Raw genomic sequence first — 24,205 nt, 5'->3', positions numbered from 1 at the left:
AAAAAATATTAAGGTGGGTGACAATGATAAGAATAATTATTTTGGAAACAAAAAACATGCTGTCATGATTTTCCAGTCATATTATTATATAACTAGGAAACCCAAAAGAAACAATGAGAAACCATAAGCAATATTAAGAAAATTAATAAGGTATAACACAAATCAATTACTTTCTTGTATAACATCAATGACTAAGTTATAAAATATGGAAAAATATTCACAGCACAACAAAAATACAATTCACACCAAAATGTTCTACATAAAATGTTCAGGACCTATAAAAACCAAAGTACTAAATTTTACTGAGACATAAAAATATGCTTCCATTTTTAAAAATACACAATGATATTAGATGGAAAAACTAATTCTGTAAAAGTGTGTACTTTTCCCAAATTAAAATATAGGTTCGTGATAGTACAATTGAAATTCCAAAAAAAGAATGACAAAATTACCCTAACTTTTCATATTAGAAAAGACAAAAATGTCTAAGAAATTTTGCAGAAGAAAACTAATACTTTCCCATGCTATATAGTAAGATACTTATAAAGCTATAATAAATAATATAGTAGTATTGTGATAATTAATGAATACATCTTCAAAAAAGTTTGCTTCAAAAAGGCATTAAAATATATAAGTACATATGATGAAAAAAAGGCTCATAAGCCAGTTGGGGAAGGAGTGAATGATGCAAAATGTGATGGGGGAAAATTGGGTACTTCAGCTGGATTATCACCTGAAGTCTCTCATGGTCGGTGAGGCGCTCCAGGATCTGAGTCCTGCTACCTTTCCAGCCTCACTGAATATCCCTCTTGTCTCTCAATCATGCTCAACTTGTTCCTGCCTCAGGCCCTTGACACTTGTTCTCTCTGCCTAGGGGCCCCTGCAGTTCAACTGTCACCTCCTCAGAGTTGGCCTGTCCCTGACAACTGGCTCAGATAGCACCCTCGCCTTCACAGCAGGCATTTGCTAATGATAACACTGTCAGTCTGTGAAAGTACTTTGTTAACACATTCTCTGTCCTCCTGACTAGAATGCAGGCTCCCTGACAGGCGGGGGCTTATTTCCTCGTTTCTAACTAGTCCTCGTGGTCTGGACCACTTAGCACTTACTAGAGGCTTAGGAAATGTATATCGGTGTGTACATTTGTATACATGTACACACACACATATGTGTATGCATTCATATATATTGTGTACCTATACACATACGTGTATACATATGTATTTATATACACGTGTGTGTATATAAAAAGAAGAAAAAGACCATAACTGTAAGGACTATTTAACACAGATTCCTCTTCTACACACTAATTTTGTATTAAATGTACAAATAAACAAATATTTACCATAATTTAGTTGAACAGCAAGATATTAAGTTACAGATTTATTAGTAATGGTGAGATATCTATTGTTGTTCATTATCATCACATAATATCATTTATTTTTATCTTATCTGCATCACTTATTTTTATCCACAGTGTAAACTCCTATACGTATTTACAATGCTGTAAATAGCACTAAGTAGATGAGATGCTTCCAGACCTGACCTCCAATTCCAGTTGAATTTTACCCATTGTGACTCCTGCTTTCCCTGAAAATTCAAGAGTCCAAGTACAAAGCAAGCAAGAGGTGACCAATCAGCAAATGGAGAGAAGATAAGACTAGACTTCCTTGCCCTCTTGATCTGATTTTGAATTTTCCTTGTCTGGCTTGTTCCTGCCCCGCCCCCCCATGTCCCTCCCCTGCCTTTGTTTCCCCTGCTTCACAGGCAACCCCATCTACTGACAGCTTCATGTTTGAGTCCCGCGGGTCTTCCCCATGCCCCCTCACTGTGAAATAGGGAAAAAAGACAGACTGACAGAAGGATCATAACTAAAATGAACTATTTTTGTTGTTACTGGAATAAGAAGGTAAGAGGGAGAAAAATCTGTAAAAGACAGTCAAAATTTAGGAGTAGGATCACCCAAGATGTACAAACTATCTCACAGAATCCCTTCCAAAACAGTGCATAAAAGATGGGTCCTTTCTCCCCAACTATACATTTCACGTCCTAAAACAACCAACCACAGTCCATGTGGGATGTTTGCTTCGTTGTGGAGTGTACGTGTACACATGTGTGTCTGTCCACAAGTGTGGTTTGTTTTTCTCAAGTCACCTGTTGTAAAAGAACCAAGGACTACTGAATGAAAATTTTTCAATATTTGTGTATTACCTTGGGCACTTTAATTACCCGCTTCTTAAAAAACAAGAGAGAGATTTACAGGAAAAGACTTGGCTTAAATTGCTCAGATAATGTAATTAAATGTCTGTATTAAGCCTTCTTCCTTCTGAGAGATGGTTCACAGTAAAATATAATACCACTCGCTGACCCCTGGAAAGGCCGGATGTGGCCTCAGGACTAGTTTGACCAGGTCAGGCCATAGGTTTTGGCTTTATTAATATAGCTGTCCCAAACAGTGAAATTTCACAGCTGTGCAACCCCATGAAGGAACTGAAAATTGTTTTCTGCCCTTCCTAATCTTGACAAAATAGGCACTGGCTGTGCTCTTTATTTTTAATGACTCCCTATTCTTCATCTGCCTCCTGTAGAAATTACAACCCAAAGGTTGAACTCTTATGTAATTTGGTTGGAGATAATCTTGTTTACTGAACATTCAGAAGGAATAATATGTAACAACACTTTTTTCCAGTCCAATCTAAAAACATATATTGTTTGACCCATTCTGCAACTGGACTCCAGCTGCAGATAAACTTACCTGTCTCCAGGTTAGAACATAACAAATGGACACAAAACTCTACCTATTCCACAGCCCTAAAATTGCTTCATAAGAAAAAAGCTTTTAAAGAGCATATTCAATTTTTCTTCTCTGCTCCCACACCAACACAACCACAATATAATACAGAAGCTGAAACCATGAAATAAAAATATTCTCAAAAAATAAGAAAAAAAAACCCTTCATATTAAATCATCCTGGCTCTCACAGCATAAAAAAATTAGCTACCTGCCACCTATGTTTAATACAGATGGCAAAAATAAAAAACAAAAATAAAGCACTCTGCATATTTCTCAGTCCGGAAATTTCCACTGATGCTACGGTTTTATCTTTTGTACTTCTTGTGATTTTAAATTTCCCAATAAGAAGTAAAATTTCAATGAAGGTTTTTTGCCAGTATCTCAAAATTCTGCTTTACAGAATTTCTTCTCAGTTTTGTGCTCTGATATGCATGATCATATGTATTTTTCCTTCAGAAATAGGGCAGTATGTTTTGGAGCTCCGATTTCTCCATAGGAAGTAAGGTAGTTTGGGAAGAGTGGACATGAATAAATACCTGTTCTTTGTTTGAACATTGAAGTCAAGGTGTTACAATTGTCAGAAACCAGAAACCAAGGCAGGCGCTAGCTACAGAACAATAACTTAAAGGAGATGGGAGAGGGCCATTGAAGCAGAACCCCAGGAACCCGACTTTCCAGGTCACACCTAAAGATACACGCTCAGCTTTTAGAAGCTAGCCCCAAACGTTTGTCCTGGTTCTCTTTTTGGTTGCTTCACTCTTTCCTGACTGACAGCCTCCATGTTCATCCAGCCATCTCCTCTGTCTCCTGGCTAATTCCAGCCTCTGGTTTTCAATTCAATGTGACCTCCCAGCAACTTGGCACCTGTTCTATGCTAAGAATACAGCAAGCACAGCAGAGAAGAAAAAGAAAATCATGCCCTCAAGGAGCTTGCATTCTAGTGGGAGTAAAAAGATAATAAAGTAATTAAAATATAGGGTATTAGCTGATCATATAAAAATGCTAGGAGTCAAATTTTGCCCTGCAAAAATGGCAACTTCACATGAGTCAACCTATCTATGAAATGGCAATGAAGAATATTTTTAAAATGAAGCAGGGCAGGAGAACAGGTAGCAGGGGGGTGGGGGAGCGAGGGCAGAGATGGACAACTTAACATAGGGTAGTCAGTCTCCGAGTGGTAGAATTAGGCCAGGTTGTTTTTCTACTTTTTCATTATTTTCCTAAGGAGCAAACATGCTTTTATAATGAGGTTTTTAAAACTTTAATATCAAAGTTGCTGAAAAATGTAATGAGTCATTTAAACATGTAAATTTTAAGGTATTTACATCAAGCAGGAATACAAGATACAGATCGTATTAATACAATCTTACTCATACACTATGAAATTAGGTTAAAAAATACAGTGTAGTGTAAAACATTGAATTACTTATGTTCCAGGCCATTAATTTAAAAAAGAAATAACCTCTATTTTAATGAGCAGAGTAGAAATATAATTTGTTATATTTTTAAAATATGTATTATCAAGATGAAAAGAAGTCCCATTACTGGATCATCCAAATAGTTCATTTCTATCTAAAACAATGTTCTTTAGGATTTAAATTGTTTGTGAACTATCAAATGTGGTGGGAGGGGAGAATTATTTACAAAATGTACCTTTTGAGACAGCTCAATTAAAAAGGAAACACATGGCTTAACCATCAACAGAGCAATGGTACTGTCACAAATTTGGAAACAAATTTCACAAAAATTAGGATACTAGTAAAATTATTAAATGAACCCATTGAACATGGACCGAAATGACTGACCTAGCTCAGTAATCTAACAGTTCACGTGTGCCCATCCCCCGGAGAAATGCCCAAACCAGCACAGTCCAACAGAACTTTCTGCAGTGATGGAAATGTCCTGCCTTGTCCAGGAAGAAAACCATTAGCTACACATGGCTACTGAGCATTGGAAATGTGGCTTAATGCAAATGAAAAGCAGGATTTCAAATTTTACTTAAATGAATTAATTTATATGTCACATCCACAAGAGGCCAGACATCAGAGATCTAAGTCCTGCCTCAAATATCCTTTTTTTCGTCTTTCGTTTACCTGGTTCCCCAGTGTAGACAACTTGGGCTCCGGTTCTCATTCTAGCTCTGCATTCTGTCCTTCTGGCCTCAGATGTTCTTCCTGAGCTGTGTGTTGCACAGCTGCTTCTAGCAAAGCTGTTGGCCACTGCAGCTCAGTTCAGAAGCACTGGGCTGGCAGAGCACTGGCCTCTTTCCACTTGCCCGTGATTAAAAAGTGGGATACAAATGCTTTCTTTAAAAAAAGTAAAAATGCAACAGAAAGTTCTGCGAGACTTATCAGATACTAGATTTACCCAAAGGAAAGAGTTTAAATCCAGTGATTTATCAAAAACCACTTCCAAACATAAAATTCTAGATAGACAAATGACAGTTTCCAAAATTAAATGGTACTTATAGAATAATCCCAGCACCCCAATCTCACAGAAACCAACTCCCAAATCAAAGAATCCAATGGCATTATTAGGAATAACACATCTGGCAGCCAGTCCTCTGAATCACAGAGCCAAAAGGGTAACTTTCTCTTTTATGCTGTTTTTAAGAAAGATATTTTAATACCAAAAGTATTATTTCACAATTCATTATCATTCATAGAAACTTAGGTCACATATTTTTATGCAAAATATTGAAATAAGTCTTGCCCTTCATATTCCATTCTTAAATCTGTTACAGCTTTTCAATTTCAAATGCATATCCATTTCCTGTTGTTTGCCAGACTTTATAACTTACACTAAATATAATAGATATTATATGAATAGATAAAGTAGTTTTAAATGTAGTATTTAACTGATACAGGAAGATGAAGCAAAATATAGTAAGAAAACAGAACTTTGTAGAAGGCTAAGAAAGTGGATTCAATGTGTTTTTGGATGAAAGTGAGGCAGCTCAACAAAGACTTACTGGTTTAGCACGACATCGAGAATAAATGATGTTCCAAAGGCATCAAGCTGGAAGCTGGCCTGGTCAACATGAGTCAACTGCAATAGCAAAAAGATAAAAGGTATTTATTGTTCAGCCATAGCAATGAGACGATAAGCAAGTCTATGTTCAATTAAAAAAGGTTTAGCCCTGGCTGGTGTGGTTCAGTGGATTGAGTGCTGGCCTGTGAACCAAAGGGTCACTGGTTCAATTCTCAATCAGGGCACATACCTGGGTTGCGGGACAGGTCCCCAGTGGGGGTATGTGAGAGGCAACCACACGTTGATGTTTCTCTCCCTCCCTTCCCCAGTCTAAAAATAATTTAAAATTAAAAAAAAATTTTTTAAAAGGTTGATAAAGCATTCACCAATCTGGGATACCACCTAACCAAGGAGGGCAAGTGCCCTACCTTTCTGGTTTATTTAACTAGCTAACCATTTCATTTCCAAGAAGACTGAACTTCATTTATTTTATTCTACATTAAATGACTGGCTCTTTTAATTGAAAAAGAAACAGAGCAAAATATATTCAAGAGCAAAATAATGCAGGGAATATGACCTAAAAAAAACTTCTCATCCTGTTACAAATACACACTTCAAAAATATTTCAGTTCTAATGTACCAAACATAATTTCACAGAGCTTTCCATATCCCCCCAAAACAAAACTGAACCTCTGCCCATCTACTGCAAATATCACCTACCAAAATGTTCTTGGGAAAAAATCACTACTTTCCATGCCATTCTTGCAACTCCCACAGAAAAATCACAAGGGACTTTCAACTAAAAAATATATAGTGTTACCAATAACATAATATTAACATATCGAATAATCACATGCATCGACTGACAAACAGGAGGAAACAAAACTGTTCATTCTGCTTCACTCCCCAAATACTAAGAATACTTGTATCTAAGTAGCAGGACTATGAATTATTTTTTAACTATTTATTTTCTTTTTTATTTAAATTTTATTTATTTATTTTTAGAGAAGGGGTGGGGGAGAAAAAGAGGGGGAGAAATATCAATATATAGTTGCCTCTTGATCGCCCCCTCCTGGGGACCTGGCCTGCAAGCCAAGCATGTGCCCTAACTGGGAATGGAACCAGTGACCCTTTGTTTGGCAGGCCGGTGCTCAATCCACTGAGCCACACCAGCTAGGGCTGAATTTTAATTTATATGTTTCTATAGTATGCAAAATTTCTGAAGTAAACGTACATTGCTACAGCAAGAAAACACAAACACTATTTTAGAGATAAAAACTATCTGAGCAACTGAATTTATGTAGCATGTGAAGCCGATGGTGTTGCTTTTCCGAGAACCAGAGCATCTTAGGAAGGAATATCCCAAGAGTCTGTGGGGCATAAAGGGCACCTTAACACCCCTGGGATTTTCACACACATTGGGCTTATGATATAAGGTGAAAGGAGAGCACTTAAATTAATAAAAATAAAGCTTTTTGGAAAGAAAGGATAACTCTTCTGTTTTAAAGTATTTAAAAGCTATGGGGTGGGATAATGCAATTGGTTCAACTGCAAACATACTCCAATCCTCGTGAAACCACAAAAGGATGAAGAACCACCTGCTACCTCTCAGCCTCATTAACTTCATTAACCAAACTCTTCATTCTTCCCAATAATAACCAGCTATCACCAAACTCTCACTTCTTTTTCATTTTTATGATTGTTCTTAGAGCCACATCTTACTTTTCATTTCTATATATGCCACAGATCATATCTTCCCCAATCATTTCAAAATTGACCCCTTACCAAAATCCCAAATCTAAGCCACAGATTTTCTACTGTGTCAAATACAAACCTCCACTCCCTGCATATCAAGATCTTGCACAATCACCTCCCCGACCCCAGACATAATGGCACCCAAGTCCCCAAGGACCCACCCACACCTCATTCACACTCTTTTCTGTCTTTAAATCAACAAGCCACATACATGCCAACTCCTTCTGTGGCTTTCACTCATCACTTCTGCTGAGCACTTTTCTGAATCAGGTCCTTAGATAGTGATCTTCACCATTTCCCAGAAAAGGCCCTGTCCATCCTTGAAGACTTAGATCAAGTTTCTCCTTGTGTTAGTCTGCCAAGGGCTACCACAACCATAGACAAGGTGGCTTATACAACAGAAATTTACTTTCTCAGAGTTTCTGGAGGCTAGAGGTCCAAGATCAAAGTGTTGGCAGATTTGGTTTGTCCTAACGCCTCTCTCCTTGGCTTGCAGACAGCTACCTTCCTTCCCACTGTGTCCTCACATGACCTTTTGTCTCTGCAGGTGAACTGCTGGCATCACTCTCTCTCTACCTACCTCTCTACCTGTAACTCTATCCTTAACTCTGTCATCTCTATCTCTAACTCTCTCCTCCTATAAGGACATCAGTCGTATTGGATTAGAGCCCACACTTACGACCTCATCTACTCGTAATTACCTCTCTAATGGCCCTATCTTCAAATACAGTCACATTAGGGGTTAAGTTTCAGCATATAAATTTTGGAGGAGACATAGTTCATCCCAAACACTCCTCTTCCACAAAGTCGCCCCAACCTCGTCCAGCCTCCTTTTCTACTTCTCTCCTCAGTACTGAGCAGTTTAAAATCAGGGCCTCGGTACTGACTTGCGTCAGGTACTCAATAAGTACTTCCTAACTGACTAATTCATTTGAGTGTCTGTTTTATCAATCACCTGGATACATAAATGAACAACAATTGAACAGCTATAAACAACCTGTTTATAAAAGGCAGTCCTTCCATCAGGGTTGTTTTTAATGCCAAAGCGAATGTTTTTTCCTTTTGTCCGAGAGCTCTCTGAGTTTCCTAAAATGCTAACTATCCTGTCTGGGGAACAGACCGAGGGCAAGCTCTTCTTACCAGAACTGATGTCTCAACAGAGAACGAACCCCCTCTCCTCCGCTCCTTCTCTGCCTTTATGATGCTGAACAGGGCAGGGGCCACGTCCCACTCATCATGGTGTCGGGACGTTACCATTCTTTCTTAGCACGATATTTACTGCTTGCATTAATTCTGTCTAATTCTTATATTTTCTTTCTCCAGGAGTTTCACTTTATATCTGGTGTTTTATTTTATTGATCTCACCCATGTCCCAAGGAGAAATCCATTACTAAAACTCAAAAAAAAAAATCTATTGACAGCATGTGTAACTGCTGTTTGGTTAAAAAAAAAACCAAAAACATTTGCATTATTGATAGTAAGAGGAGTGTATTAACGTTGAGGAGTTTCAATGTAAGCAAGGCTTCCTTAGACTGTGTACAGATTGATTCATCCGACAAACATCTTCTGAGAGTCTGCCCCCGTCCCTAGTTCTAGGGACTACTTGGATTTGGCAGACGAGGTGGTGGAAAAGACTGACCATGTTTCCGCTCTAGTGAGGTTCACCGTCTAGTGCACAGGGACGAAAAGTGACAATAAAATGACAAACAATAACCAATAAAAAATAAATTTAATAAAATAAATATACTATTCTCAGATTTAATAAAAGAAGGTGAACAGGTGACCAGGGTAGATGGGATTCTAGGTACCCCAGAAGCTTCTCTGAGGAAGTGACATGTCAGTGATCACCTGAATGACCAGAAGAGATCGGTGGCAGACAGAGTAATGGCCCAGAGATGCCCACACCCTAATTCCCGGAACCTAGGAACAATTGTCTTACAAGGCAAAAGGAATTTAGCAGATGTGATTAATTTAAGGGCACTGAGATGAGGAGATTAAACTGGATTATCCAGGTGGGCTCCATCCAACTAGAAAGGCCCTTGTAAAACCAGAGTCTCCAGAGGGTCCAAGTCAGAGAAGGAGAGATGATGATGGAAACAGAGATCAGAATGAGGGGACGAAAGAGCCACATGCTAAGGAAATGCTGTAAGCCTCCAGAAACTGGAAAAAGCAAAAAACAGGTCTCTCTGGAGCCTCCAGAAGGGGCACAGCCCTGCCAAAACTTTCATTTTAGTCTCGAAGACCCATTTTGGGCTTTTGATCTCCAGAACTTTAAGAAAAGTATTTGTTGTTGTCTCATGACATTGTTTCTGGTCATGTCTTACAGCAGCAATGAAAATCTACCACACCATCTCTTGAATATTTGAAAAAGCAGCTCCAATAAAGACTCAATTTGACCAGCGTTCGCTTTCCTTGTCCTCACAAGCTGTGGGGCTTGGTTCTAACCAAGGCATTTGCAGATGCCACAAAGGCACCAGGACCGAATGTAAGACTCCGCAGCCAAACCAAGCTTGTGGTGGTGACCGCTAAAATAAATGTCAGGTCATAAATGGTTTCCCCCTATCACGTGTGTGCTGCCATTCAGGAACCTAATGTTACCTTCCCATATGTCTAATTTAACAAGGATGCCAAACAAAAGAAAGGCGTTTACTACTTTAGGTTTCCTGAGAGAAATAATAAATTAAGTGCAATTACACTAAATTCATGCAGTATTAACAATCCGGCTCATAATTCAATACTGTTGAAGTGAGCCAGGATGACTCTCAGAAGGTTGACCTTTAAACCTTGCCCTTTTAGTTTAAAGGGAAAGAAAATGAATGTTTGAGACTACAGAACTAGTATAATATTAGGGTTTTCCTTGCAGTGGGGGTAAGGGAGGGTGCCTAAAATATATATTAGGGTGCCAAAGGAAAAAATTCTAATATGTATTAACTTGAACTTGAAGATTAAAAGCTAAGTGGCTCTCAGAGATATTTGAAAAATATAAATTTGCAGAAATGCACTACACAGGTATGATTTGTGATTTTAAAAACTATTAATCAAACACCTTAGTTTCATATTATAATACTGAGGAACCCCTAGAGCTCAAATAATACAGCATCCTTATTTTACAAATAAAGAAAATCAGGCCAGGCCAGTGTGAACAAACGCCCTTCCAAGGTCATACTGCTTGGAAACAGCAGGGTGTCGCCTCCTGGCCAGCCTCTGTCATCACGCTACAGCCTTGCTTTCCATTCTGCAGCCAGAGGTGCCTGCAGATTTTACTGGGTTCTGTTTCAGAGTCATGAAAAGAAAACTGAACAATGAAAAACAATACCTACGACTGTTTTCATCAGGAAAACCAACAATGTTATCACATATGACACATGTTCTAAGGCCAATTTCATTACAACCTTAGAAATTAAGAATTATGGTTTAAGATATATGAGGAAATTGGTCTTTAAAGGAAAATAATTGCATCAACATAGTAAAGCATGTGTGTATTTCTCTGTTTTGAGGACTGAGACAAGCAGTGAGGCTGATATTTATAAAAGCCGTGAAACAAAAGATTGAGGGAGAAAAATGCAAAAATATAAAATAACCAGATGGCAGCAAGCTAATAAATCAATGTATTTACATAAGGATAATTTTAATTTCAAATTTCACACTAAATCATAGAATGTTAGGACCAGAAGAACCTGATGTGATCTCCAGACTTAGGCCTGTTTATTATTCATGGGCAACAGCTAAAATTTCAGTGTGAAGTTAATAATAATATAACCCCCTGTTCCTTATGTATTTTGTTTCTTGGCAGCTTTTTCTCCGCATGTCTCCTAGAGCCAATGAACTGGCCCCAAAGAACAAATACAAATTAACTTTTCAAGACTATATTATTCATAACCATTTATTAAAGCAAAGTTGACACTAAAACTTTCATGGCAGAATCAGAAGTTTGACACAAGGAGAAAGACAAGGTAATTTGGTATTTAATTAAGCCCAACTTGAACGATGAATCAACGAATACCAGTGGGTGGGAATATTGTCAGTTGAGTGGTATTGTGTGCAACATGATAACTATGAAAGTAATGAATAGTATTAAAAAGAAGTTTTTAAAGCAAGTAACAGAACATTTAGCTATTTTGCATCCTAAATACTTCTGTGCCATGTGATTGCTTAAACTAAATTTTATTTATTTTTTTAATACAAGTGTAATTCCTGGTGTCTAATACCTTGAGTTCAATAAAAAAAGAAGCAATAAACCAATAATCATTCATATATATTATTAGCCTCTTCTTCCACATCAGAAAAGACCAATTAACCTCACAATAAAAAATCACCGTAACCTTACTATAATTACTCCACTGCCTTAAGTGAACTGCTGATACAAGAGCTCACAGAAACTGATACCCCAGATCTATTAACATTAGGATTGCTCATTCTAGAATCTGTGTGGCCACATTAGCAAGATAGTTTCCCCCAGGCTAGTTGGTTAAGATATGGAACTAATTTCATGAAGCAGAATTATATTACAATGGCATTTGTTAACAGAGGAGTCCATCTAGTAGTTCTACCTAATACATAATTAGCATGATATACGTAAGAAAATCGGTGCTTGACACTTAACACTTTCTGTTAAATACCCCTCCCCTTTCCATCTGCTCAACTCGATCACACCTATAGTTTTCATAAACTGTATCATACATTGCATTACTTTACATATTATCTTTAACCAACTATTCATAAAATCCAACTTTCTGCACTTAGTATCATAGGATCTAAACTGCCTGGCAGCAGGACATTTTTCAATGAAATGAAAGAAAACAAAACAAAAAGCACAGGCTTTAAAGTCAGGCAGAGCTGTACCTGAATTTTGTCTGGATCTTCCAATTATTAATGGAACAAACGAGGGCAAAAATATCTCTAACTGAAAGTCTTCCAGTCTAAAAGAGCAAAAATAACAATATACAGTTTGCAGATTTACTGTGATAACTAAAGTGTAAGTTGCAGTCCATTCAACCTTTGTGGTGTAGACTATAGGCAATACAGCAGGGCCTGGGGATACACAGAAGAATTAACCATGGTCCCTGCATGCAGGAAACCCACAGTCAAAAAGGGGAGCTACTAAACACAGCACAGGGTATGCAGAAGTCCAGTAACAGATATACGTACAAAATACAACAGCAGCTTCCTGACTACAGGGTGGACAGAGAGTTGAGGGGGTGCTGCTCAGATGACAAAGCAGGAAAAAACATCCCGGCAAAAGGACCAGAAGAAGGCACAGAAGTGGGTAAGGTTCAGCACATTCAGGGAACTGTAGGAAATGCTGTATTCCTGAGGCAGAAAACGTGAGGCCTCCACTGTTGGAAGACTGGCTGGAACTACCAGTGCCAAACGAGTTCTAAATCAGTAGTTCCCAGTCCCCACTGCACATCAGACACTCGGGAAGCTTGCTTGGAAAAACCAAAGCTTGGGCCCCAAACTCAAAGATTTTGACTTCTTTAGTTTGGGATAAACACTGACCATCAGTACTTTTTAAAGAACTACCATGTGATTCTGGTGGTGGACGAGGGTTGAGAACCGCTATTATAAAACAATGTAAGAAATGTACTCTTTATCCTGAAAACAACAGGAAATGGATGTAAAGGGCTTTGCCATAATAGCTGCTCAGTCCACAAGAGCTCCCTTCCCTTATCTTCACAATTTATGACAACATAAGTTTAACTCTGAAAACTGATACCTACTTACTAAATTCCTCCATATTTCTTGCAGGTCTATGTTCTTTGACAATTTACTGGCTGAGTTTTGTTGCTGAATTCAGCAAAATGAATGAAAGTTTTTTTTTAAAAAATTTTGAGGGGAAGGGTAAGAGAAAGCCAAAAAGGAAGAAAAAGAAACTCCATGGGGTGGCTTCCCAGATAAATGAAACGAGGGCCTCCAGGTTTCCAGAACCACCTCTACGAGCACTTTACCACACTGCTTCACATACAGCACACTCTCAAGACACTTTTTCTAAGTAAGAAAAGGAGCCAATATCTTGAAAGGCCTACAGTATTTTTAAAGAGCTACTCACATGAGTCTCATATGTAACCACCCATGGAATTCTCTTCTAGTTGGCTTTGCTCTCTCATTCAAATCCCAGTTCTTGATGTTGACTTTATTTAACATAAAAAATGTTTTAGCAATTGATATGAAAATAATGTACACATGTTCAACTTACGCGGACATACCCTTGTTTAAGGATGCATTACACCAGTACAGAGATTAAGTTATGTAAATCTCAGTACCCAGGAACCCCTAGGTAAAGTCGTATGTACCCCAAAACTGGCTTTCCTTAGAAAAGATGAGCTCTTGCAAGGCACTCCCAGAATTCGCCCTGCTGAGTTGCCGGGTCTAACAGCAGGGAAAGCCCTTGCACCTCCCTGGCAGCCCAGGGCCCCTCTTTCCAGTGGCCTCTGCTCCCAAAGCTGGAGGCAGAAAAACTGTGCCGACACTGGCACCAGCTCCGATTTCCTCGTCTCCATTCTGGAAGTCAGGCAGCCTCATTACCTATTTATGCCGCAGCTATCTTCTGATAAATCAGTCCCTCCATCATCCTGGCCATTAACCTCCCATTACTAGGACTTCAATTTAAGGCCTGAACAAGAAAATGCTTACTCACATAATCCTGAAAGTCAAAGCCTTTAAGATCTTTAGTAGCCTGAGAACAATACAATATGTAGTCATACTGAGCTGTAATTAAATCTGAATGCAAAGAACCCCCGCATTTGGATGCAACAACATCAGCAGACACAACCCCTCGGATGAATCAGCCCTGGGAAACTGAAACTCGTCTTTAATGCTTAGGAGAAAGCAATTAGGAGAAAGATGAGACCTTTTCCTGGCCCCACTACTGACTTGACATATGATTTAGAGTGAAGTTACTAAAACTTACTACGTGCTACGTCTTGTTACTCCCCAAATGCATACTGAAAATCGTATTAATTATAGAGTGTGCTATGAGAAAAGCACTTTAAAGTGGTGTATGGTCAAAAGGATACATAAAATCTTGTCACAAAGAAATAATGTAACTACTGAAAGCTAAATATAGCATAGGTGAAAAGAGTGGAAGGGGTAAAAGGAGTAAGCAGTTTAGCTATTGTATTCTCAAATGAATAACTAGTCGTCTCAGCTCTAAATCAGATTAATTTTAAAAGCAGACCTAGAAATAAAGGTTGCCTCTGCCAGCTGGGTCACAATCTCTCCTGGAGGCAACATCAAAAACAGGCCACGACCAAAGAATAAAAATAAGAACTGTGAGTTCTTCACATCAAGGTTCGCTCCACCCAGTTCCGTTATGTCAATGGGTTTTTGTTTGCTTGCTTTGCTTCATCTTCCTTATATAGATGTTAGAGACATCTGACAGTTAAGGCTCACTGCCACCAAAGGGCCAGCTCCAAGCGTTTGAAGAAAAAAGAAATCCGAAATAACACTGAATAAAAAAACATCCCACAATGAACAGTTGGCACATAAGATTCTATAGAACTATCTTTGAGAAATGAATTTACGTAGGGTAAAAAGGCCTTTTCTCTCCTAGAACTAAAGGCTAAAACTACATAATTCTAGATTTTCTGTTCATGCATGCATAATACCTATACATATACACATACGTAATATACACACTGAACTCTAAAAGAATCAGACTTGTTCTTTACTATCTCAGCTATCCAAATGTTTTCCAAGAACATAGTCAAGGAAAAATCTAAGTAAAATATTAAAAGAGCAAAGTTCCTCCTTAAAAGAAGGGGAAAAAGATAGTAAGTCTCTAACATCAAGGATATTCAAAAGATGGTTTTTCATCTCTAATTTGACAGTCATCTCCCAAAGGCATTATTTATTGGGACACAAAATAAGAGAATTCCAGAATCGCAAACCCCTCCAAAAATATTTTCTTGTTGTTGTCATTGTTGTTATTTCCCAAGTAACTAAAATAAAAATTGGCAGAAAGAACAAACTAGTTATCTTAATTACCATAATTACGAAGGGAAGAATGGAATAGACATGTGTATTATAGAGAGAGAACAAATTACCAGCCATCTCTGAGGAAACCACGTCTCATAACCATAGAATCTTTCAGTACATCTGTAGGCTAGAACATAGCAAGAATCTGCTACAGAGGTTCCATATGACATGAATCTGCCCTGGTCAGGTTGCTCAGTTGGTCGGAGCACCATCCAGTGCACCACAGAGCTTCCTGTCTGATTCCTTGTCATGGCACGTACCTAGGTTGTGGGTCTGATGCCCAACTGGGGTGTGTATGGGAGGCAATTCATCAATGTTTCTTTCTCTCTCTCTTTCTTTCTTTCTCTTCATCTCTCTCTGTCTCTCCCACCACCCCTAGCCCCAAACTTCTTTCTTTCTAAAATCAATAAACATATCCTCAGGTTAGGATTAACAATATACATATGACATGAATCTGCCCCCCAAATTCTTAAACTGATGGACTCCCACATACCACCAGATGGTGTCTCCAGGCTTCTTTGAAGGGTAACCCTTTCCCCTTAAATTACAGGAAAACTCAAAGAATCCATTCATGGCACACATTTATGAAAAAATTCAAATACTCAATAAGAAAAATTATGTTATAAGTGCTGCATTACATATATCTTGGTGGATAGTCTTTCTGGGATACTGACTTTAAAAACGTCTGAATCTAAAGAAATTAAATGAGACAATTTTCAAACAGCTTAGTAAGAAAAGTCTAAGAAGTAGCCAAGTAATGAAATTATTCTATTGGATAAAAGTGTAACTGCGAACCAGCTCAGACTGGTCTTATCCTGTTTCTAACCAGATACTGAGTTGTTTTTCAAAGACACCAGAACAAAACCACAGGTCAGGCGGTCTTAGCATGTGCAGAGAATAAATTTTTGACCCCAAGTAATACTCGGAATCACAGCCTCCGCACAACAGAATCAAAGACATGAGACTTGACCAGACTCGATCATCACCAGACTCCTTTCAGAAATGAAAGGTCCGTTGTCCAGGAGGATCTGGAGCAGAAGCTCTGTACCCTCCCTCCCCATAAATGGTCAAATTCCATTCCAGCTGAAACCTGCCCACCAGCGCCTCCACATACTGCCCATCCTTTCCTCACCCCAGAATTCCACCCTAAGCCCTCCACTGGGGAGACAGATCTGAGCCTTGCCTCCTTTCTCCTTGCTGGTCAGAAGAAATTCTTTTCTCAAAAGCCAATGTAATAGTACTGGCTTCTATGTGCATTTGGGCAGTGAGCAAGAATAATGAAGGAAACTCTAGGAGTTACTTTTACTTATACCTCTATTATTTATTGGCACTAGTCACTATTAGCTCCTGCAATAAATAGACCAGTCTGCCACTTAATCCTTACCACTAAACAATTTCCCTATTAGAGGGATATGCCTTTTAAAAATACATTGACCACAAATAACCTCTGAAAGCAGGAACTTCTAAGGGATACTATTATTAGGAGAGACAGAAAAGTCAACAAATCAAGTCACAATATCCACTGTACATCCAGTAAGTAAAGGGGTGTCTGCACAAGTGTGTATACAGTACGGCATGGAAAGCTTGTAGCCCACCGTACCCTGGAAAGTAATTGCTCTAGAAACAAGCTAACACGGTAGCGCTGGCCATTCCAAGTCTGAAAAGCCTGACTAGAAGGAATAACTGCAGCTGGAAAAGAGGGAGACAGGACACAGGTCATCACTAAAGTATCTTCTAGACCTGGGACAAGCTAACGGAGTCTAGTGAGGTAAGGTCGGAATCAAATGTAGACTGCCCTTTAGCTGTGAAATACATCTTCGGCCAAGAAAAACCCATTACTTCGGAGATTTCTAAGTATTTTGATGATCATGTCTGAATATAAACCCCTAGTCTTACTACTCTTTTCTTCACTGACACGAGCTCGGTTCGTGGTAGTAACAATTTCCTGTAAAAGGCTGATGGAAAGAATAAGTAAATAGAATCACATGGCACTCTGGCCCCCTTAGTGCAGGGGGGTGGGGCTTGGGAGCCGCTAGCTAAATTAGAGCCATTCGTCCCTCCCTCTGCTTCAGCTGGGCTTTAACAAAGGAGCTCGCACACGGGAGCACGAAGCTGGTTTCAGTGTTCCATGCATGACCCAGGCCCGTATGCTGTTGATGTGTTTTGATGCAAAGCTGAATAAACCAAACTCTCTAGGCGTTGCCTCCCCTGGGGGCAAATCAGAGATTTTAATGAGGCCTCCCTGCATTGCACGTGCTGGGTTACTTACAGAAAGGGTTCCTAAGACATCCTGGTTCTTTTTTACAAAGGAAAAGGGCTGGGCACAGTCATTCTTTCTGTACATTTTGGTAATTTTCCACTTCCCGTTGCTCTGAAGCAAATGAATACTTTGAAGTAACACAGAGTTCACTTTTCAATTAAATGATACCCTGGGAGAATTTATTCACTTCTGAGAAGTGTGTAGGTAGTTGCTCTGAACTACCCCCCACCGAGTTTCTGGGAAGCTGCCTCCTGGGCAAGGTCTCCTGACTAAAACATTCCCTGGACCAGCATCCTCAGCAAACTGCCATCCTCTGTGTCCTCTCCGGCCCTCCCTGCATGCTCCACCATCTTCACTACACTGCCAGGCCCTGAACCCTACCATATACACAGGACTCCGTGAGAACCAGAGCCCACTCTGTATTGCCCACCCATGGTTACCGTCTGGAAAGACGTGTTACCACCACACGAGGCAGTACTATAATCCAGTACAAACTGTATTGTCCTAAAGAGTTTTCCCCCTGCTTCAAAAATGTGCGTAGTTACTTATTAAAAGCTGCAGGGGGTAGTGGCTAAGGCTCCAGATTCTAGAGCCAAATTTCCTGTTTCATATTCTTCTACCCTCCCTTCCCAAAATGAACAATCTTGGACAAGTTTAGGTGTTTGGTAAATGGAACAACGGTAGCAACGTCTGAGGTTTGCTGGGAAGACTGATTACATGTAAAGCATGCTGTTTCTTATTGTACCACATGAGCAGCAGGAGTCTGAGCACGTGGGAGCAGAACTGAGTTACATCCGGGCGTCAGAATTGTTCTTGCTTTGCCCCTTTTCACTTCCAGAGGATGATCCCTCTGTCACGCTCCCTCTCTGAGGTCCCCGTCTTACAACCACACCACCCTCCACTCTTGACTCTGCACCAAGTGCCTCCATATTCCCAACAGGTAGTGCCTCCCTTGGCATGAAGTATGTGCTCACTTAAAAATGTAAAGCAAGCCCCGGCTGGTGTAGCTCAGTGGATTGAGTACGGGCCTGTGAGCCAAGGGTCGCGGTTTGATTCCCAGTCTGGGCACATGCCTGGGTTGCAGACCGGTTCCCTGCAGGCCAGTTCCCAGAAGGGGACACAGGAGAGGCAACCACACAATGATATTTCTCTCCCTCTTTCCTTTCCTTCCCCTCTAAAGATAAATAAATAAAATCTAAAAAAAAAAAAAGAGTAAAACCAATCTGACAACTGTTATTTCACAGTAATATGAACAAAAGCAATTTTTCAAATTGTAATTATCCAAAAACTAGAAAGACTTCTCAGGGATAAAACCATAATAAAGCTGGTTTTCTTCGTTAGGTCTCTAGTGCCTACAAGCACTATCATTGTTATGCATAGTATAATTGTCGTCAGCGTATGCCTTTCACAGATTCTCCTTAAAAACTTTTAACCTGTGTTCCTGCCCTCACTGTATTCCACCTACATGTAGTTCAGGTGGAAAAGTTCGGAACGGAACTTTGAGCTTAAGGAACTGCAGTGAGTTACGTGTTTCATTTCCCACCTATGAGGAAACAAACATCTGGTCAAAACCATTTTGAAAAAATGAGTGTTGAGCCTATTTGATAAACTCTTGCAACAGTTCATCAACCCCTACATGAAGTCTGTCCTGATGCTGAATCATCTTATTTTCCCTCTTAAATAGCTAACAAAACTTTCTTAATGCAATTTAGGCCTACTTCTCCCATTTGTGAAACAATATATGTTGAAAGTAGACTTGGAAGTATGCCTTTCATCTGTAGGCACAATAGAAACTATTTGCTACTTTGTAAGCTTTCTGGCAGGCTAGCACTAAAATTATCTACCACCCACATAGGATAATACATCCTGCAACTGGAGTGATCCATAGCCCTGTGCACACTAAACATAAACTAAAAGTACATTTAAGTGCATGGCAGCAATTCTGTCTTGCAAAGAAGAATCCAAATGCATTATATCTTGAGGAGTTGGGGGGATAGATTACATTCAGCCACCACGGTGAAAGTCTATATGGTCTTCTTCAACGGGATAATGCAACCCTTCGAGAATACAGAATGAAACTGAAAATACTGGCAGTATGAGTAATTCCAAATACTCCCCTCAGTGCAGTTTTCAGTGAGACCATCTGTCACCCACCTTGTTTGGAGCAGTAGCCTTGTTACTCACGCTCGATAAACACGCTATCGAGCTTGGGGTCACAGTGCTGGCTGTTCTCGAACCCTGCAATGCTCCTCCCCAGAAATCTGCCTGGTTCTTCACTCCCCACTTCTTTCAAGGTTTTTCCCAATGTCTCCTCTTCTGTGAGTCCTTACAAACCACCCTATTAAATACAACCTAGGCTCTCTACATCCCCCTTTTACTCCCAATGACCAATTGCCTTGCTGTATTTTTCCTTTCTTTCCATAGTACTCACTACCTTCCAATATGCCGTGTAAGTTGTGGTGTTATGTTTTTGTCTATCTACTAGAACATAAGCCGCACGAAGAAGACATTTTGGAGTTTTTTAGTCACTTATATATTCCAAGAGCCCTTCAATAAATATGTTTAGAGTGAACTTTTGCGTGTCGGTTCACAAATCAAATCACAAAAAATAATTACACACACACACACACACACACAAGGTTAGTGTCACCCAAAACAGTCACTCGGTCTTCACTGGAAAAATTTTAATTGCAGAACTGGTAAGCTTAACCTTCACAAGAAAAGATACAAGAATTAAAGTCTATTAAACATTTGCAATCTTTTCCATTCCCTCATTATTCAAAGATAGCATGACAAAAAGAGAAATCCAGAACCTCTAGTTCTAGTGAAAACACTCTGCAGAGTACAGGAGCTATAAAAAGGCATGATTAATTGCTCGAACATAACTAAAATACCCAACAGCGCAAGGGCCAGAAGATGCAGAGACAAGTAGAGCTGCTTCTCTCGCCAAGCGAAAGGTGAGGACTACAGCGACCCAGTGGCCCTGTGGGAGCGGGATGCTCGGGGCAGACTCCATACAGACACACCACTCGTACCCCAGCCACAATAATATCTCTTCTTGGAGCTCCTCTCTTCCTCAACACTTCCTCTAGTGAGCATATGATACTAAAATAAAAGCATACGGACGTCTTCTGAGCTAATTATTTCTCGAGAAAGAGAAATAACACAAACAATTAATTTTGGAATAACAGATTTTGGAAAGACTGCTGAAAACTGTTGGAAATTCAGGAACACATGGTTGATTGATTAAGTGTTGAAATATTTATTAAATACGGGAATCCTCTATGAAAAAATGGAAGTTCTTCCATTGAACTTCAGGCTACATTTGAATACTGGGTCCAGAGCTGTCTCAGCAAGAAACTCGGCAAATGAACTTATAATCACACCCAGTTTACAATGGCAGCAAAAACCACAGAATGATAAAAAAGGAAAGAGCAAAACAGAAGGGAAAAAAACAGATAATGAAGAATGACTGAAAGTTTTATTAAAAGCTATATGAAAAGCCAATGAATTGTACACTTGAAGTGTAATTTTGGGGTACATAAACCATACTTCAATAAAGCTGTTATTTTAAAAACTACTTAAAATCAATACTGTTGTAACAAATGTATTTCAAATGCAAGGCGGTCTCAGCTGTCACCAAGGAGGAACAGGTTTAGTTATAACAGCTGCCGTCATCTACAAAATGTGGGAGGCTTTTCTTCCTCAAGTGTCTGTTCCTTCAGAAGTTTACATTTTGAAATACTTCAGATAAAACATGTTTAAAAAAAAACTAAAGTAAGATATTAAAATAGAGCATCTTATCCTTTAATCCAGTTAAAAGTACAGACTCTAAACCCAGCCTAGTTTGGGAACTCTGAGTTCAACCTTTCACCTGGCTGCCTCGTAACCTCCTGGAGACCTGCTCTCCTTTCTGCTCCTCACCTCCCTGCTGGGAAAAGCCCTGTGCAGGACACAGATTCGAGAGATTTTAGCTCACACTGCGGTGCTTCCCATCCCAACGCAAAGGAGCTGCAGGGTTACTCATGCCACTAAAAAATAAAATCCCACCTAACATCTGAACTATGTGGGGAGGTGCAGGGGGGAAGAAAGAAGAACGACCTGGTTTGCTGGATTCCTGAAAAGACCACAGTGAGAAAAAAGTTGGAACTCAGAATTAGCACCAGGGTCCAAGTTTTTCTACCTCCTGGAACACTGGATGTGAATCACAGCTCTTGTAAAATCAGAGAAATCCAGTGATTTGTGTACAGACAAAATTATATGCCAAGATACTTATCATTTCTTGGTATTTGTTTTATACCAAGAAATGGTTGTTATGGAAGCTAAAAAAAAAAAAAACCCAGCTAACCCTTGTTGCTCAGCATGTATAACTTCTATGCCAAATGCTCAGCTACAAGCTTTATGCATATCATCTCCCCTTCGGTCCTCACAACAATGTCTAAACTGGGTATTATTCTTATTGCTATTTCATTGGTATAAAAACTCAGGATTAGAGAAGTTAAGTGTGTGCCAAGTTCCCACAGTTAGTTAGGGGCAAAGGTGGGCTTTGAATCCATGAAGTCTCATTCCAGGTATTCTAACTCTTAATCATTACCCTATAACACTTTTTTAAAAGAAGACGACTACATCAGGGGTTTGTTTTACTAAAAATCAAGATGTATAAATATTACAAAACTAGCACATTCTCCAATAATAAAGTAATACACAAACATAAAAAGAATCATGAAGAAAAGGGTTGATATGGGTGATATCAAAAACATTTTTCAATCTTCCACAGCAAACAATACTGGGAGAATGAATAGATAAGCCACAAAAAATTGTTAAAGTATTTGCAACAGAGGTAACTAATAATAGAACAGAATCCATAATATATATAAAATGCCTATAAATCAATCAAAAAAAGACAAATATCCCACTAGAAAAATTGAGAAAGTACGTATGTATTTAGGTCATTTAAAGAGAAATATAATCACCAAAGGTGCTGTATTTCATTAGTCATCAGAGAAATGGAAAGTAAAATAGTTAAACACCATTTCACCCATAATATTTTTAGAGATTTTAAAGTCCTGTAATTCTAAATGATGATGAAGATGGGGATACACAGAAATTCTCATGCACTGCTGGTAGGATGTAAATTGGTATTTCACTTCTAAACATATGCCCCACAGAAAGACACACACATGTATATATCAATGGCATACACTATAACAGCAAATATTGAAAAATAATCTATAAATTTCATTAAAGGGAAAATAAATAAATGGTAGGTTTATGAAATGGAAAACCAGACAGCAATAAAAAAGGATGAATTCAATTCTTTTACCTGTATCAACATAAAAGACTGAAAATCAAATTTTAGAAGTGGCCAAAGTATCTACATGATACCAAATATGTGCATTTTAAAAACACACAAAATAGTTCAATTATTTATGGAAATATTTATGTAGTAAAAGTATGGAGACAAAGCCAAGAAAGATGACACCAATTGCAAGGTAATTCCCTCTAGGAAGGGAGGAGAAATGAAAGGAAGGAAGAGTATCAACTAAATCTATAATTTTACATCTTTAAAAAAAACAGAACTGCCAAACTGTGTTGACTCTGGATGGTCAGCACAAGAGTGTTTGTCCTATTATTCTACTTTTCTGTATGTTCAAACCATTTCAAAACATAAACATTTTACAACTGTGAAAATAAAAGTTGTCCTAAAAAAATTCTCGCAAGCACCTTCATAGGGCCGATTTCATCGATGCTGCGTAACAGGTAAGAGATGAATTAACATAACCATGGAGATATCTCTAGTACTGGTGCCAGGAAAAGCACAGGAAACAAAAACTAATGGCTGCAAGCTTCCAGCAGGCACCCGTCAACCCAACTTTCTAAAGTCTTTTCCCAGAGCTGCCAACGGAGGAGCTGCTTCATAGCACCAAGGCCCATCTGTCAGGAATCCTGTAAGACAATGTTTAAAACCCTATGTCAGACCATGACCCCTTCCTTATACAGGACTCAGAAATCACTTTAGTGTATGTACCACAGCCAGGATTTTTAGAACAAGACAAAGAACAGAGTACAGTGAAAAGTATACTGCTGCATGTATTAAAAATAAAAGGATTGTTTCATAACAATCTGCTTTGTTCTTCGGGGTGTGTGTGTTTTCATGTTTACACAAAAACTTTTACACAAGTATTTGTAAGAGCATTACGCAAAATCCCCCAAAAGTGAAAAAGTAAAACAAATATCCATCAAAGTGAATGGATAAATAATGGGGTATCATTCAGCAATAAAAAGGAATGAGGTAATAACGCATGCTACAACTTAAGTAAACCATGAAAACATTATGCTACATGAAAAAAGCCAGTTAAAAAAGAGCACACAGTGCAAGATTCCTTGAATAGGAAGTGTACGGAATGGGCGAATCTCTGGGGGCAAAAGTAGGTCAGTGGTAGCCTAGGG

At 38.9% G+C, this 24,205-nt stretch overlaps 1 protein-coding gene across 8 annotated transcripts in view; it reads right to left on the bottom strand.

Annotated features, from left to right (window-relative positions):
• ADAM22 (ADAM metallopeptidase domain 22) overlaps nt 1-24,205 on the bottom strand; it is a 226,012-nt gene that overhangs the window by 188,072 nt on the left and 13,735 nt on the right. For all 8 annotated transcript variants that reach the window (XM_053672803.1, XM_053672805.1, XM_053672797.1 and 5 more), the window contains exon 3: nt 5,765-5,841. In XM_053672803.1, the coding sequence (XP_053528778.1) occupies nt 5,765-5,841 (77 nt within the window). The remainder of the gene's footprint in view (nt 1-5,764; nt 5,842-24,205) is intronic.

The sequence above is a fragment of the Artibeus jamaicensis genome, unplaced genomic scaffold, assembly GCF_021234435.1.
Source record: "Artibeus jamaicensis isolate MK-2021 breed Jamaican fruit bat unplaced genomic scaffold, CSHL_Jam_final contig_787, whole genome shotgun sequence".
NCBI lineage: Eukaryota > Metazoa > Chordata > Mammalia > Chiroptera > Phyllostomidae > Artibeus > Artibeus jamaicensis.
Note: the sequence above shows the minus strand (reverse complement) of the source record. Positions and strands in the feature narration are given on the sequence as shown.